Genomic DNA, 17,282 nt, shown 5'->3' with positions numbered 1-17,282 from the left:
ACGAGTAACAGGCGCTCACTCTGTTACGCAGCACTCGGGATTCGACCCGCCAAACTGCTGACCTTCTGATCGACAAGCTTAGCGTCCTAACCCAGTGAGCCACCACATCTCTCTTCTAGGAGTGTCTGAATATACTGTAAATAATGCTATCTATATATAAAGGTTGGTGAATAAAGACAAGTACATGGAATATGCGTGTGGTGCGTTTGTGTACACATTAGATCCATTGTAACATCAGAGGAGATATTAGCATGGATAACCTTTGCCTAATTGGGATACTACAGCAAGGGCAATCCAGGCATGCAGCTTGCTAGACAGCCCCTCTCCTTGTTTTATTTTCAGTCCCTAGAACCTTCTAAGATATATCACCAAACTATGATGGCAGATTATTAGTGCAAGTTGCTTCTGAAAACAATGGACTGAAAAGATTGACTTGCTTTTTGAAATCTGAATCTCTCTCTCTCTCTCTCTCTCTCCCTCTCTCTCTCTCTCCCTGTCTCCCTCTCTCCCTCCCTCAATGACGATTTTTACTTGACCCTGATGTGGCAACTATAGACTTTGTCATCAGCAAGAGGCATTTAGTAGACAAATGTGAATCATTGCAAGTGTCATAACATGTGAACCGCAGGGGACACTGAGTTCCTATGAAACTTGGGAAGAGGCTTTTCAACTGCAGTCTTATTTGTTTCTGTCAAATTAAATACTTTGGAAGCTATGACTGGAACAGCATGCAGCCACGTGGACAGTTCTAGGGTCCTGCAGGATAGCCAGGTAACACCATTGTTGAGTGAGCTGCATTGGTTGTCAATTTGTTTCCAGGTCCAGTTCAAGGTATTGGTGATTATGGAAGCAGGCTACAGCATATGAGGAACTGTCTCAGCCCAATGGGACTGGCCCATCCCACTCAGTCTGGAAGGAAAGGGATGTTGCTAACCCTGCCAGCCGAGGAGTTTTGCCTGGTGTGGTCCAAGAAGAGTAGCCTTTTCTGCCATGACTCCCACCCTCTGCAATATCATGCCACTCAAGAGGAGATCCACTCCCACCCTGCTGGCCTTGCAAAAGGGCCTGAAAATCTATCTCGGCTGATTGGCTTGGGGCCCTGATGGTGTATCCCACTTTGGAGATGGTTAGTAAGCTAAGATCCCACCTCCACCTCCTCTGATTGAATCCTTCTTACCTAATATTTTTTTTGTTAACTTTTAATGTCCCGGGTTTTAATATTTTCACCTTCTTGACCTGGTATTGTTATTGAAAAGAGGAATCAAGTCGTAGCTAGTTTCATGCAGCACGCTGTATTAAAACATAAATGGGTCATTTGTGATATAATGTGTGGTGCAAACTCATCGGATGCTGGTGGTTTAGTTAGTACTTTATGTGAACTCAGCTAATTAGGTTTTAGTACAGTAAATGATAGTTAATTGGTGACTTGGCAACTTTCATGACAACTGTCAAAGAGTTGCCCTTATTTTATGATGGAGAAATCCAAAAATGAATAATATTAGGTAAATACAATAGATGTTCCCCTAAAACAGGAACAGCAAGCATCCTTTTCACCTCTTTTTCATGTTGGTCTCTTTATTCACTTCTTTGGAGGGCTAAGGGTACAAAATCACAGAAAATGACTTTTGCTCATCTTAAAAATTTTGGATCAGACCTTGGTAAGGTGATATATGGGAGGCTATCAGATACTTCCACTGCTTTTTAGCTAGCCTGGGAAGCTGAAAGACATCTTGGAAAAGACAATGTATTTACATAGAAGTCTGCATGGTTAGTTGGTTGGTTATTTAGTTATCAAATGTATATAGTCACCTATTTACCCAAGGAATTCTGGGAAAACCTTCTAACTATGTGTGTCATAGTTAGTCACCAGAGTACAAATTTGCCCCAATGGAGATTACCTAAGGGATGAAACCAATGTTTGGGGACACTGTTTTTCAGTCTCAGTGATTTTAATATGTGTGGTCTTCAATTCCCAGAATTTCCCAGCTTCAGCCCAAAAGGGCATTTAAAGAAAAAAGACCCCTCCCTTCACTGATATGTGATTCCATCATCCCCCTGCAGGCCCAGGCAAGAGAGTTAGCTTCCAGCCCACTAAGATGGAACAGCTCTTCGCATTTAATGAGAAAATGAGATTGATGAGCTTCTTACTGAAAGCAACAAGGATTCAATTCTGTTTTATTAAATAGAATTCCACTCAGATTTTGACATTAAGAGCCAGGTCTTTGCATGATGGCTTCTTTAAATACATTTTTTTTTAAAAAAAGAACACACATATCCATAAACCAAAGTTACACACCCGTACATGTAAACCAGATACCACCTCCATCCCTTCCAGCTTCTCCTTTGGCCAGAAGCCTTGATAAGAGTTTGGAAAGGATGGGTAGCAGAAATCCACCCAAGAATTCTCTTCCCCCAAAATGTGCAGGAGTCCTTGTAAATTAATAATACCCAAGTATTTACACATATCGAGATGTCCTCTCCTGGTCAAAGCCAGAACTGAAACATCTTCTGGATAGCTGAGAGGAGATTAAGCTTGGGTCAATGAATTTGCTTCTACCAGCTCAAGCTCCCTCTCATGATACAGCTTCTTAAAAACAAAAACAAGCCTGTAGAACCAGGTTACACTTTCTCAACCAGTAACTGAATCCGGTTGCTTGAGGTCCGGTGGCTACCACTTGGACCACTACCCCATCGTAGAGGGGAAAGGCACAGCCAGGAAACAGGCTTAGTCCTTCAACCACTGCTGTTGCAGACTGTAGCCCTGGGCGATGGCGAGCCCTGCATTTCTTCAAGGTGAAGATGGGGATCACGTTTTAGCCACGGGTGCAAAAGCACTTGCTCCAATGTGGGTCGTTCGGAAGGTTGTGGAGACAAACACCACTGGACAAGGTCTTTCAGGCCTGGAAAAGAAGAGTTGCATTTAGAAAGAGCCCTCCACTTGGAAGATATTCAGTGCTCTGGCCTGGTGAATTACTTCTTGAGAAACTGTGATTCTCTTATTAGAAAGTCCTAAGAGAGTACAGTAGCTAGTTCCTAAGGCTCTGGTAAGAGATAAGAAAGTGGATAAGCAACTGGTAGTGCCCTCATTAGGCCCTCTACTAAAGCAATGGTATTCTGCAGTGCACCAGACTGCCTCTTCTAAGTCCAGTCTCAGACTGGTGATGAATTGGGGAGCCCAAAAGGTAGGGCAGTGATATTAGTGAGGTAGCTTTGCATAGAAAATATGGGGAAGTCTGGGATGCCTCATGAATTCTTAGTAAGCTCTGATCAGATTGAGTAAAATCACATCTGAATTTGAAATTAGATGTCTCCCATTGCCCAAGCTGAGAATGGAGGACTGATCCATCCTGGCTACCTAGAAAGATGAGATGGGCAGTGCAGATATTTAACAAACACACCAACACACACACACACGCACGCACACAACCAAGAAGCACTAGAGAGGACTCACCAGGAGAGACAGGAGTGCGGAACTGCACTTTGGCAGCCATGATTTCTTCATCTCGTTCAAATGGGATATCCCCACATGCCATGTCATACAGCAGTATTCCCAAGGACCAGATGGTCGCTGGGAGAGCATGGTACTGCTGGAATTCGACCCACTCTGGTGGGCTGTACACACGGGTACCTGAAAGAAGATGAGGGGAGGAAACAGCTTGTGTCAGGCTCCAAAAACCAAGAACGACAAACTGAGATTCTCTAAGCAGTTTCCTTTATTGTTCCTCGCTATAGATAGAAATCCTACCAAATTAAAGCAGACAACTTGCACCACAAAAGTATTCTGGGAACTATTAGGGAGCAGCCATCTTTACCTGCTTTCTCCCACACAAACTGTGATGTTTCTTGCTCCTCTGGATTGCATTCCCTCCCTCCTTCCTGTGGATCCGGACAACATTCCATCACAGCTTGTTACCATCACTGAGTAATGTGCAGTGAATTTAGTTTAGGCATGGATGTAATGTTCTTATGGGTTTTCCCACTTTAGACAGTAATCTGGAATACTTCCTCTCCTACAAATTGGATCAGGCTGTCCAGGTTAGCCAGTCACTGTGAGGGTATCCTGGACACCTGCCCTAAAGCCATACACTAAGGTTATCATTGTATGAAATCATATAGGGCAGCCATTGGGCTTGCAGGTTAAAGAAGGTTATGATCCTGTTCAATTGAGGACTAGCAGAGTGGAGAAATGCTGGCTGGAGACTCACCATCAAAATCTGTGTAGACTGAATCCCTCAGCAAGGCTCCAGACCCAAAGTCAATGAGCTTGAGGTTGCCAGAGCGCACGTCTACCAGGATGTTCTCATCTTTGATGTCCCGATGGACCACCCCTTCGGCATGGCAGTGGCATACTGCTTCCACCACTTGCTGGAAAAAGTGTCGGCAAAGCTTCTCTGAGAGCGGTCCTTGCTCTGTGACGTAATCAAAGAGGTCTTGGCAATGCTCAGGCCGCTCCAGTACCAGGAAGCAGCCTTCGGGAGTTTCGTACCAGTCCAAGAGGCGAATCACACCCCGGTGCCCAGATCCCGACCCAACAAGTTTCATCAGCATCACCTCCAGAGGAGCCAGAGACCCATTGGGCTGAAATGGGAAAGAGAGAAGGATTTAAATCAAGGGGCGAGGAACAGAAATACTAAAGGCAGCAGCCCTCCTAAGCTAATATCCACTAAAAGTATTGGAGCTGCAATTCACAGAATTCCTAGCTCTTTTTTTGGTTAATCAGAATTCTAGGAATTGCAAATGCAAGACTCTTGAAGGCACCCTATTGGAGTAAGTTGAAATAAAATGTTAAAAAAAATTGCTCAGAGCTTCTTCTACTCCATGATCCTTGTCTAGAACCAGGTTTTATTTCTAGGTAATAGTCCTAAACTGCTAAAATCATAGTGTCTTATGAAGCAAACATGGGACATGATTGGACCGCAAAGCAGGAATGGTGGGTTTTATAAACCAGTATTATCTCGAGGACGACCATTTGTTCAAATCTGCTGCAAATTATCCAAGTCTATGTAACATACCCAAAATCTAGGTTGCAGATCTCTGGTTCACTTCTCACAGAACTATAACTTCTAGCCTTTCCGAAGGAAAAGGCAGAGCAGGATCCAGAATTGTAAAAGGCCTCCAACACCCCCAAGTTCTCACAGTGAGAAAGTCAACTCAATGATGCCGCTTAGGGATATGTAGTGCATCCTCCTTCCCCCTGTTTATGCTCAAGGTCACTTCAGAAAAGTTCTTTACCCAATGAAGGGCTAGTTTTACACTTTTGTATACAGCCAGTAAAATTTGCTAGCTTTTCTAAGCCTCCCACTCATCGTGTGTTATAATAATCATGAAGTGTGTGACAAGGTAAAAGGGAGGATGCAGTCTACCTATCCTGGAGCTATACACAAAGCAGCACAGGCAGATAGGAGGACATTTTTAGCTTGGCCCCAACTTGCGGCCTCCATTCTGTCACTTGTCCTTTTTTTCTAGCCTCTGGTCAGCTATAAGCTTTTCCTACTTCAAATTCCACTAGGATTAGAACCGGTGTATTCCCTGATATTCTGCACACTCACCAACTCAGCCCGCTCTGTAATCTTGGTCTTGGCAATGTGTTTGATTGCGACCTGTTGAAGAAAAAAACACCACAGAGATGTGAGCTCCATCGCTCTCCTTCTTTCTCACCTGTACAGGTGAAGCAGAATTAATTTCCTTGACTCCTCCCCAAGCTAGAGCTTTCTATTCTGATGGACTATCAACTTCCTGATTCCCAGGTACGTAAGGTGCTCATGGAAATAATGGTGATTATTGCCAAAGTCAATCCAAAGCTCTCTCAAAGTCCAATCACTATAAGCCAGGGGTGTCAAACTTGCAACGTGACGTGACGTAACTTTTTTTCCATTGCCGGCAATGGGGTGGGCGCAGTTTCGCCATGACGCATCCGGCCCACGGGCCAGCAGTTTGACACCCCTGGTATAGGCCATCATAACATCCCTAAACAAATTCCCCAGTTCATTGCAATGTATACAAAGCAGAGCCACACTTGCTTCTATATATAGCATGGACAGCCATCTCACCTGCAGTCCATCAGCAACTCGGTACCCAGCATACACTGTTCCAAAGCCACCTTTGCCAAGCAAATTGCCTCGTTTGTACAGCACTTCAAAGGATTCCTTGTCCTTGCCTAGAAAAATGCAAGAGAGATATTATACATTTGTTTTAAATAAATAAACATAAAGAAAACTCTTTACGCTATTGGTGGGGTTTCCATGGGGGAAGGGGCAGGGATCTTCACAAGGCAGGGCTGCCACTCAATCTTTTGAGACAGCAGCAACTTAGTATTCACCCCACTTAGGGCAGCATTCCAACAGCAGCTCCCAGCACCCAGAAGCACTGCTTTTTGCACCTGGAACTACACCAATCTCATCCAGCTTGCTGATGGGGGAAACTGCAGCAGCTGAGCTCTGAAGACATTCTGTTCACTTCTGGGGTGTTGAAATGGGCTTTCAAATCTGTTTTCTCAGGTTATTTTTATTGTTACTCTTGGATCTCTTCAATGTGGGGAAGTGAGGTGGTGGCAAAATTTCAGGTGACTCACAGATATGGCATCTGATCTCATCCCTTCCTTCCAGGAAACAACTCTGCACAGTTGACACAGAGCAGGGCAGTCTCTCTGAGCTCAACTTTAGTACAAACAATATGGGTGGAGAGAGGAACTCCCGAGTCAGGATATCATGGGTCCGATTATTACTATTTATATATCTCCTGCTATGAATGGAAGTTCCCTCTTTTATGTCAGTGGTAATCCTCTGTCTGTAACAGCTGTGTAACAGGAACAAGTTTGCGAATGACGCTTTCTCTAATAAGGCAATACAGAGAAGGAAGAAAATTGCACCTGTTGTAGGTACTTTGCTTATATCCTGCCTTGGGCAAAGCCAGCTGGGTGATATTGGGCCAGTCACACACACATACACACACTCTCTCTCTCTCTTCCATACAGTTTCCAGAAGTCAGCGATGACTCAAAGGCAGAGAGAGAGAGAGAGAGAGAGAGAGAGAGATGCTTATGTTTATGATCCAAATCCCACAAGTAGACTTTTTGATCAAATAGCCCTTGCTGTGGGCTGATACACACACACACACACACACACATTTAAATCCACATATACAATCCAGGCTGCCATTTTCTCTTATCAGTAGACCTCTATTCTTCCTGGTGTTGTACAAAAGACACAAGGGTCAATTGGCAACCTTCACTAACAACAACACTTCTGCTATTTATATATCCTAAACCACAGATCTTCTTGTAAATGAGTTACTTCTGTTTAAACCACCAGCCCTTTGTGAGGCAGCTTGACAGTTAATTGCCCACATTTAGTTGATGGTTCACTAACGATGATGACTAGCAAGGGGCTGGGAAGTTGTCTTGGATTTGAATGAGAGCCTCGGGAGGAGGCAAGATTCCTGAATGGAGGGAAGGAGGGAACACTGTGAGAGAACAGTGCCAGAGAAACAGCGGTTAGTGTGGAAGAAATAGAGAAACAAATTACTAGCTGGAATCAAGTAAGCCTGTGGTTGGAATCTGAAAATCTGCCTTGAAGGAGTCCGGGTCTTGCCCCCTTCTGTAGCCAATCTTGAGAAGCAAAGCAGGGATTAGCAAAAGATCCACCTGCCAAGTCTTGGCTTTCTATTTGGAAAGGGAAACTAAACTCAGCATCTTAGGACGGTACGCCTCGCTCTCGGAGGGATGGGGACGGACTTGCACGCGCGCCCTTTCGACAGCAGAGGGCAGCCCTGAGCCGCGGCAGCCCGCTTCGCGCGACCAATCCCCAACGGTTTGGCAGAGCGAAGGGTTTCGCTCTCCTCTCTGCGTCCTTTCGCCCTCCCGACCGTTTTTCTCTGGGTGTCCAACCACGGATCCCTTAATATTAGATCATTACACCCACCGTACTAGCGGCGATAGAGAAACAATAGAGTGCCCCCTTGTGCGTGTGAGTTATTGAAGATTGTGCGAAGGTGCAGCTCCTCGAGTCCCAGTATAACCTGTCCTAGGAAGGGAAAACCAACCCTTTACCGTTCACGGAGCCCTGTTGCCTAGTCCTTCACCTTGGTTAGACAATAACTCGCAAGTTAAGTAAGCGCTGGTTGGTTTTGCAGCCAGTCCCAGCGTGCTGCTGAGGTTTGGGCACCTTAAGAGGGTTTTGCGACTGGCTTGTGACTTATTTCTCTCCATCCTAGCCTCCAAACATTTCCTTTTTTAAAAGCACGATCAGGTGTCGTCCCAGCAAAGAAAGAAAAGCGGGGAGCCTTTTTATTAGACAACCGTGATTCTTAATAAAAAAAAACCAAAAGGTTTGCACGGGTCCCTTACAAGGTGGCATACAAGAATACAGTAGTTCGGTATACAGGTGCTACGTATGTCGAGAGCGATCTCCCTCGGGGCGGGCTCATTTAAAAGCGAGCCGAATGTTGCTTGCTTTTGTGATTCAGAAGCCAAGATATTTCTCTTGCACATTTAGAGTAACCTCTGAAATACTTGAGTAGGATAGTCTGCGGGCCTGAGCTTTATTGGGCAACCCTCCCAGCTGCAGTCTGCCAAGGGTGCTCCGAGGTAGCAATTAATCGGAAAACCATCCCGCTTTTCACCACTGCTTCTGAAGTTCTTTTATGTAATCGTGGAAAAGAATCCACTAAGGAGAGGGGGGGGGAAAAGGGTGTGATGCCTTCGGATTAACGGCACCATCTGGGTTCATACAACACGCGGACCTACGTAAGTTAGAAAACATTCTAGGCCCGGGGGGTGCCTTCATTGCATTGCACTGCTTTGGTGCACCGTGCAAATCCGGCCAGTTTGGTCAAGTTTTGGTTCATCATCCCACCAGGCTCAAGGTTGACTCAGCCTTCCATCCTTCCGAGGTAGGTAAAATGAGGACCCAGATTGTTGGGGGCAATTAAGCTGACTTTGTAATAATGCCGCTTGGGGTGTGTGTGAAAGCCCTAATAAAGCAGGCATATACATAGAATGAAGGCTACTGCTAAGCTTGTAAGCCGCCCTGAGTCTTCGGAGAAGGGCGGGATTTAAATGGAATTAAAATAAATAAATAAATAAATAAATAAATAAATAAATAAATAAATAAATAAATAAGTAAGTAAGTAAGTAAATAAATAAATAAATAAATAAATAAAATCGTCTTGCGAGAACGCCTTAGAAAGCAAAAGCAAAAGGGGTCGGGAGATTTCCAGCTCACCTGCCGGACTCCAGGCGACTTCACTGCCTTGTGGGATCATCGTCGCCGACGCTGCCAGCTAAGTCCCCTATTCCGATCAGGAGCAAGGAGAGCGCGGAAAAGCAAAGAGAGAGCAGACCTAGGCTGTCTAAGCCCAGCTTACCGAGCTCCCTTACCCGGCATAGTTACGTTAATAAAAACAAAATGGAAAAATCCTCCGCCCAGCAAGTCCGGCGTTTGGTGTGTCTTGCCAAAACGCGGCTCTCCGCTCAGCGTCTCGGAGCGCCGCTTCCCCGGGCAAACTCGAGCACCGCTCCTTTCCCTCCCGCGCTCTGGCCTATCAGGGACTCGAGCGTATTTGCATCGCTCCGCCCACCTACCTCTCTATGCAAACGAGGAGGGAGGAGGAAGTGGAGCGCGGGGAAGTCCCCGCCCCGCGTCCGGGAAAAGATCTTGCGCAATGGCTCGAAAAATTAAAAATAAAAATAAACGTAAACCGGTTACGTTGTGGAAACCGAGCTGCGCCTGTCTTCCGGGCTGTTTTCTAGGGAACAGTCCGCACCCTTACGCCAAAGTCAGCAGGTTCCTCGGAATTTCGGTTATTCGGTCAAAAGACTTCCCTTTTCCGTGGTACCGTAGTCAGTGAAAAGCGTCGCTGAGTATAATTCTGCATCCAGAGTCAGGAGTAGGTCTGTTATTACTCTCAGTAAGATCCGAAGAGTAAAAAGAACTGAAGTGGATTTGGGCTGGTCACACAGCAAAAAAGAACTGATGGCAGGTGGACCAAGGAAGAAATCATAGAACGGATTCCACTTGATAAAAAGCGGCCACGAAAGAGACCTAATAAACCAAGATGGCGTGATGACATCACCAAGTATTGCAGGCTTAAAAGTTCAGGACCACATGGGTTGGAAACATGTGGAAGAGGCTGGAGGCTAAAACATATAGGGAACAGAGAAGGGTGAGGGGTGATATGATAGCAGTGTTCCAATATCTCAGGGGCTGCCACAAGGAAGAGGGAGTCAAGCTATTCTCCAAAGCACCTGAAAGCAGGACAAGAAGCAACGGATGGAAACTAGTCAAGGAGAGAAGCAACCTAGAACTAAGGAGAAACTTCCTGACAGTTAGAACAATTAACCAGTGGAACAATCTGCCTCCAGAGGTGGTGAATACTCCAACTCAGACATGTCAAACACAAGGCCCGGGGGCCGGATTCGGCCTGCGAAGTGGTTTCATGTGGCCCGCGAAGCCATCCTGGAAACAGTGAGGGAACGGCCCCCTCTGCCTTGGCCCTGGCCCAGAGACCCTCCTCCTGCCAGAGACCCTCAGATCTCTCCCACTCCTGCCCAGGCCCCCATAGGCACCCTTGATGCGAATGATGTAGAGCTGGCCATGCCCACCCAGTAGGCCATATGTACTCTAGCCACGCCCACCCAGTAGGCCACGCCCACCCTGGCCATACCCACCCGGCCCCCTGAGGGCAACCGCAATGCTGATGCAGCCCTCAATGAAATTGAGTTTGACACCCCTGCTCCAACTGGACAGCCATTTGCCTGAAATGGTATAGGGTTTCCTGCCTGAGCAGGGGGTTGGACTAGATGACCTCCAAGGTCCCTTCCAACTTTATTATTATTATTATTATTATTATTATTATTATTATTATTATTATTATTATTATTATTATTATTATTATTAAAGAGGCTTTCATCCTGCAGTGGGTAGACAATGGCTAGAATGATAACGATGGCCATTAAACTCTCTCTGATTCTCTTTCTGGTCCTGTAACTTCCTCTGGGCACAATGGTAAAAAAAAAAGTGGAACTTATTTTCAGCCAATTTCAAGTGGGAAATTTGAAAGGTGTCTAAGGGTTGATATGGGATTTATGTAAAGTAATTTAGGAAGCAAAGAATCCCAGTATTAAAAATCCAACCTCACCCTATTTGCTAATCCAGTCACCAAAGGATAATAACTTTTATATAAAGGTTGATAGGCTGGGATTGGTGGGTGGAGGGTCAGCAGGTACCATCTGCTGGGATCCTGTTGAGGTTCTAAAAACTTGACCTGACCAGAACATACAAAATGGCTGCTTCCTAAGTGAAATAATATGATACACAGTCAGTCTATAAGAGAGAAGGATATTCTCTAAAGAGGGAGAGAGTGGAAGAGAGAGAGAATGTGTAATACTGTACAATGTACTGTAATATATACACTAGAGGTATTTTAACCTGCTAGGGCAGGGGTCCCCAACCCCTGGGCTGCAGCCCAATGCAGTTTTGCATGCAAGCGCAAGCACCCTCTGTGCGTGAACTCCATTTGCACTAGTGGAGGCTGCATACATGTGCTGTTTGTACAAATGGAGCTGTGCATGCATGTGTGAATCTGGCCCCCCCCCCCACGTCCACCACCCCCTTGCTGGGCCGGACCACCAAGCTGGAAAGTTTGGGGACCGCTGCGCTAGGGTGAAAATGATCTAACCAGATCATTAACAGAAGTGAGAAGCCAACATATAAGATGGAGACCAGCTTGGGAGGAGACCTGGTGCTTCTAGACCAGGGGTGTCAAACTGCTGGCCCAAAGTCATGAGACATCACGACACATCGCATGACGTTGTAAGTTTGACACCCCTCTTCTAGACCAAAAAGGATGTATTTGTGTTTTGTCAGTACTTCTAATCTCCTAGCAAGATCTTTCGTTCGAAGCAACTTCTCAGTTAAAAGATATATTGCTCAGTTCAGGTAGTCCTCGACTTACAACCATAACTGAGCCCAAAATGTCTGTTGTTAAGCAAAACAGTTAAGTGAATTTTGCCCCACTTTACGAGCTTTCTTCCCATGATGTGAATCACTGCAGTTTTTAGCATGGTGGTTAAGTGAATTTGGGTTCCCCATTGACTTTGCATGTCAGGTCACAAAAGGCAATCACATGATCTCAGGATACTGCAACCTTCATAAATACGGTATGAACCAGTTGCCAAGCATCCAAATTTTGATCACATGATCACAGGGATGCTGCAACAGCTGTGTAAAAAACAGTCTTAAGTCACTTTTTCCAGTGCTGTTGTAACTTTGAACTGCCACAAAATGAACTGTTGCAAGTTGAGGACGACTTGTACTTACCAATATGACCATACTTAAGAAGTCACCATTTGGCTGGATTTAGACATGTTCAGTCTTAACTACATCACACTTTTTGTGAATCTAGCCATGTAACCTGATATAACACAAATTAAATTTATATGCTACCCAACTACAAGAAATTCTGGGTGATTTATATCCTCTTGTTCTTCACTCTTTATCTCCACAGCTAATCTCTGTAACTCACGCAGATACAAATTTCAGGGTTTTTTTAAAATTTGAAGTTGGAATTAATTTGATGCTGACGTCTTGTATTTTGAGGTGGTGTTTTGAGTTGTATGCCAAAATTCTTTACCTGTGCCCTCAAGCACCATTTGCCAAACATCTCCAACTGTAAGATGTGTGGACATCAACTTCCAGAATTTCCCAGGCAGCATCTCGTCACTGTGACAGCTTTAGACGAATCTTAACCTTTGTTCGTGCAAACAATATCACAACTTTGATCCTATGTCTATCACCACCATCGGCAGCATCTCTCAAACGCTGTTAAGGTTGAGGAACAAAAGCCTACTTGGGAAGCTTCAGTGATTTAAAAAGAAATTTAAACCAGACTGGCCCCATAGATTAATGCTTCAGACAAACCTGGGACAGAAAGGGGGCGAAAATCTCAAGTCACGAAAGGGTTAAGCTCCAGGGGGAGGGGGGGGAAAGAGTTCAGCCTCTAGCATCTCGGGAGTTGCATCCTTGTTCTTTCTTTTTACCTTAGCTGCGAGAGCAGGAGGGAAACCAATTCCTCATACTTGTCGAAAATTCCTCGCTTGACATTTTCTGGGCAAGTCCCACAGCTGTGGGTCTGAAGAGCAAGTTACTCAATCCTGCCTGTCTTTTTCCTGGGGTGGATGGAAGGCATGAGGAAAAGGCTTGGGAAGGACCCATGGCTTCTCTGTGTGGGTCCTGCTGCAAAGCAAGCCCAACAGGATTCCTGGCATTGGAGTCATTGGCTTGCACCTGTGGGTAGCCAAGCCTGAAGAACAAGGTCCCAGCTCAGCATTAGCTTCTGACTGAGGCAGGAGGCCTTCTTGAGAGGCGCATGTGGAAACCCTGCTGTGTCTGCTCTGGCCTCAACTTTCCTTTCCCCCATCTTCCACTAATTGGGTACCGATTCACAAGTACTCCTTGAACCGACTTTGCTCTTACTCATGAGTGAGGGGTAACATGCTGTGCTCAATCCAGGCCTATCCACAGCAGGAGAACAGCAGTGTCCTTCCGTGACAAGAGGAGGAGGAGGAGGAGGAGGACAGCAGCACCTCTTAAGAGTCAACTAATTGATGGTTACTACCTGGGTCACACTTGGTGCTAATTAATCTTGTGAGTTGCTGATTTTGGTTTAACATGCGGACTCAGATGCAATAAAGGGAGGATTCTGTGGCTCCCATGTCTGCATCAAGCCCTTCTTTGAGATGCCAAGAAGGGTGGAGGGTAGCACAGAACACCCTAATCTTAGGGCACAGATGACCCCCTTCCAAAGCTTCTGAGTAGGGCCCACAAAGCGTCATTAGAAAAAGGCTATGTAGAGGGGGAAGATACTACTTAGATTTAATTTATAGCATCATTTAAAGGGAAAGATTTAGCTCAGGGCCGCCTACATCCGCTTATTTGTTCTAGTCCTGCCTACTCTTTTTTCTGAGCTGTAGGCAGAGAAATGTCGTTTTTCCCAAGTGTTGGACTGTGTCCTCCAGATTATTTGACATCACTGTGATGGTTGGGAATTATGGGAATTGGCCACGCTGATGCAAGGGCATACAGTGGACCGATGGAAAGATCAGGTTCTTAAAAGCTCACTTCTTAAAACCTAGAATTGGTCTAATAAGGGTATTGTCCCAATATCTTTTTTGCCGTCTTTTGCGTTCAAGTTATAAACTTCTTATCAAAGCAGTATTGATGCCAGGTCAGTTAAATAAACTTTAATCTATAGTTGGAAATTCTGCTCCTGTATTCACCAGCCTCCAAATAGGTTTTGTTGGGGAAGTATTCTCAGATTGGCAGTCATAATCTATCATGGGAGGGGTGGGGTTGCAAAAACACCTCGATCCATTAATGGCATTCGTGTATTTTGGGTTATTCACACAACCTACTGAACCTTAATCACATGGACTGGGTTCACATAATACATTATGCTAAAATGTGGTTGGCAAGGTTCTGATTCAGTGAACTGCACAAACATAGCCAGCATTTACATTTGACAAGACGTGTACTGCTGTCACATTAGTAGCAGCACTGTATTTCCTTCCTAGAAACTGCCTAAGACAGTGATTCCCAAACTTTTTCCTTCATCACCTGAAACCATTTATCAGAAAGTCTTTAAGGACCAATCACAAGTCTCTTCCTTCAGCACCATTGTTAACGTCAGTAGTTCCAATAAGTGGTTGTAACTTGAAGACTTACCTTTGTTACCAAAAACGCATCTTTGAGTGATCTTTATGTCATTTCAACAAATTACCGTTGATAAATTCATTGGTTTTTGTCTTAAAAGGAATACTTTGGGAGATTTTCAAATATATTTTAGTAGGCATGGCAATCTTTAAATAAATTTAAATATCCTTGTTGTAATGGGTTTGTTGTCACCAAAGAAAAACCACTTTTACTCAATACTGTGTGATTTGCCCAGATTTGGAAAGCACTGGACTCTTTCCTCTCCCCCCCCACTCACCCTCCGTCCTTAGACATGAATAGCATGTGGCTACCATCCTCACCCCATTTTGCTTATTTCTGAACTACTCCAGTGTTGGAAGCAGCTGCATCTTCTTCTAATATCTCCTGAGATGTCAAAATGAGTGTCAGAGATCATACATTACAGGATCTCCCCCCCCCCCCACAAAAAGTACCTCTGCTTAGCCAGGTTGCAGTGCAAACTCTTCCCACAGGGTAGCCAACACCAGACTCTGAAAAGTGAGGTAGGATAATGTACTAGCAACGTCTACCTTACTGAAATATATAGAGCTCCTGGGGACCTTGTATTTTAAAGCAGAGCAAAACACAGATGTGCGTGTGTGGGGGAACAGGATAAACTAACTTATCAAGTATTTTAAATCTAAAATCGTGCCATCTCATCTACAAGTTGCAGCTGGAACTGTATCACCCGGGTATTATTTATATTGCTCTTCTATTTACCAAGCTTCATGCAAATAACGTAAGAAGTAATGAGGAGTCAGATAAATGATTCCTGCCCACTTCCTCTTAATGTTGGCTTTCTGCTTGTAGTTATTTACAGGGAAGCATTTCCCTCCCTCAACACAGCAGCCAAGGCACATTGAGAAGACTTTTTATTCTGTCAACTTGGCATTCCTGGGTTCCTGTCGGGTGCAAGTATGGACCAGTCCAACATACCTCCTTAGCGTGTTAACCCTCCATCGGCCTGCATATGGTATCTTTCAAAAATATTTACAACTCCTATCATCCCTCCCACCACTATGATCGCATTTATATTTGGAAGCCAAAATACTTCAAAACCACTTTTCATTGACCAAAATTGCCTGACTCCTTGGAAAACAACAGGGTTTATCTTGAACCATCTGCCCTGACCCAACAGAGCTCTTTCATTCTTAAGTTTCTGCAGCCCCAGTACTTCTTCCAAACATTTCCTCTTTTTGGCCACAGCTTGGACTTCACGCTTGTCGCCTCAAACCTACCATTTTGTCAGCACAGGGTCTCTCTTAAAACATTTTCTGGGAAAGTGGATTGTGACTACCAGACCAGGTTTCTCCAACTCTGGACAGCTTAGCAGTTGCACGGATGCAGTACCCTAAAATCTATCAGCGCAAGCTAGTTTTTGCAAGCAGAGTGAAAAGGGATTGGTATTGGCAGACAGGAGATGGACTGCTACTTTATCAGCTATTGCTCCAGTTCAATACAGAAACGGAAAAGGAATGCCAATCCCTGGCTGCCACATGCCAATTAAAAACCTGTTCTCCCTCAGAGGTGATAGCACAGCAGGTCATCGTAACCTTTAGGGTCACACCAAGAAACAAGTAGCAGCCTGTTAGGTGACAAAGAGGGCAGGCAAGGAATGAGGCCCAGATGCAAAAAACCAAAACCAAAAACAGATCAATAGGAGAGAATTGTCTTTTTCTCCCCAGTAGAGACTGAAGTCCTGCATGCAAAGATGGCTTTTGGCATCCACCTCTATCATGCTGCTTAGGATCTCCATTTGTTGCTTTTCAAGGAGGTAGTCCTTATGGCACCGAGGAGAGACTTCTATCATTTTCTAATATCCCAGCTCCTTTTTGCAAACAAGCTTTCTGCCCCTATGCAAAGGAATGACGACTAATTGTACTGAGCATGGATATCCTTCATTTAAGGCAGGGGGGTCTTCCAATGTGGCCCTTTTATGACTTGTGGACTTCAACTCCCAGAATGCCTCAGCCAGGCATGCTGGTTGAAGAATTCTGGGAGTTGGAAGTCCACAAGTCATAAAAGGGCCAAGTTTGAAGACCACGATTTAAGGCATCTCAAACCTATTTGATTGGTTCTACCAGATCAAAGTACCTTCATTACTGAATGAGCAGCCCTTGGGTGGAGCACATGGCCCTGCCGGAGAGACAGCCATGTGGCATTTTCATTTTCAGCAGGTAAACAATGGCCTCCCATTTCCTGCTTGGGAGACTTAAGGAACTGTCCATTGAAGATCCCTAGAAAAGCAATCGTCCCCAGGTCCTTTTTCAACCAGACTCATCAGCCAACCATAAACCCTCATTGGCAAGAGAAGAGTTTTCTGGAAAGCGGAGAACTCAACTGAATGCTTGAGAAACAGCAGCGTAAGTATTTGGTTCTTGTAGACTGTAAGAGCACCCACCTCATCTTTTCCAAATTCAGTTCCTCCCTCCCCCTCACCCAATGCAGAGAGGTTTCATCACTCACTGCACAAACAAAACAAAAAAAATGGAGAAAAAAATGAGAGAAAGAGAGAGAGAGAGAGAGAGAGAGAGAGAGAGTGAGTGAGTGCAGGAGG

At 45.0% G+C, this 17,282-nt stretch overlaps 1 protein-coding gene across 1 annotated transcript; it reads right to left on the bottom strand.

Annotated features, from left to right (window-relative positions):
- Window positions 1–2,158: 2,158 nt before the first annotated feature.
- Window positions 2,159–9,517, bottom strand: PIM2 (Pim-2 proto-oncogene, serine/threonine kinase). Its single transcript, XM_083351582.1, has 6 exons — window positions 9,221–9,517; window positions 6,051–6,157; window positions 5,550–5,600; window positions 4,206–4,578; window positions 3,452–3,628; window positions 2,159–2,900 (listed from the first exon to the last, which is right to left on the bottom strand). Exons 1-6 carry the CDS (start codon window positions 9,258–9,260, stop codon window positions 2,734–2,736), a joined length of 915 nt encoding a protein of 304 aa, XP_083207708.1. The 5' UTR covers window positions 9,261–9,517; the 3' UTR covers window positions 2,159–2,733.
- Window positions 9,518–17,282: the final 7,765 nt, after the last annotated feature.

Source organism: Vipera ursinii (genome assembly GCF_947247035.1).
Source record: "Vipera ursinii genome assembly, chromosome: 2".
Classification (NCBI taxonomy): Eukaryota; Metazoa; Chordata; class Lepidosauria; order Squamata; family Viperidae; genus Vipera; species Vipera ursinii.
Note: the sequence above shows the minus strand (reverse complement) of the source record. Positions and strands in the feature narration are given on the sequence as shown.

What these genes read in the sequence shown, in the direction of transcription:
- PIM2 (XM_083351582.1), bottom strand. Translation starts at nt 9,260, where the DNA reads ATGATCCCACAAGGCAGTGAAGTCGCCTGGAGTCCGGCAG. An exon ending in GAGTTGCTGATGGACTGCAG is followed by an intron (nt 5,601 to 6,050) that starts GTGAGATGGCTG and finishes TTTCTTCAACAG; the next exon opens with GTCGCAATCAAACACATTGC. An exon ending in TTACAGAGCGGGCTGAGTTG is followed by an intron (nt 4,579 to 5,549) that starts GTGAGTGTGCAG and finishes TTCCCATTTCAG; the next exon opens with CCCAATGGGTCTCTGGCTCC.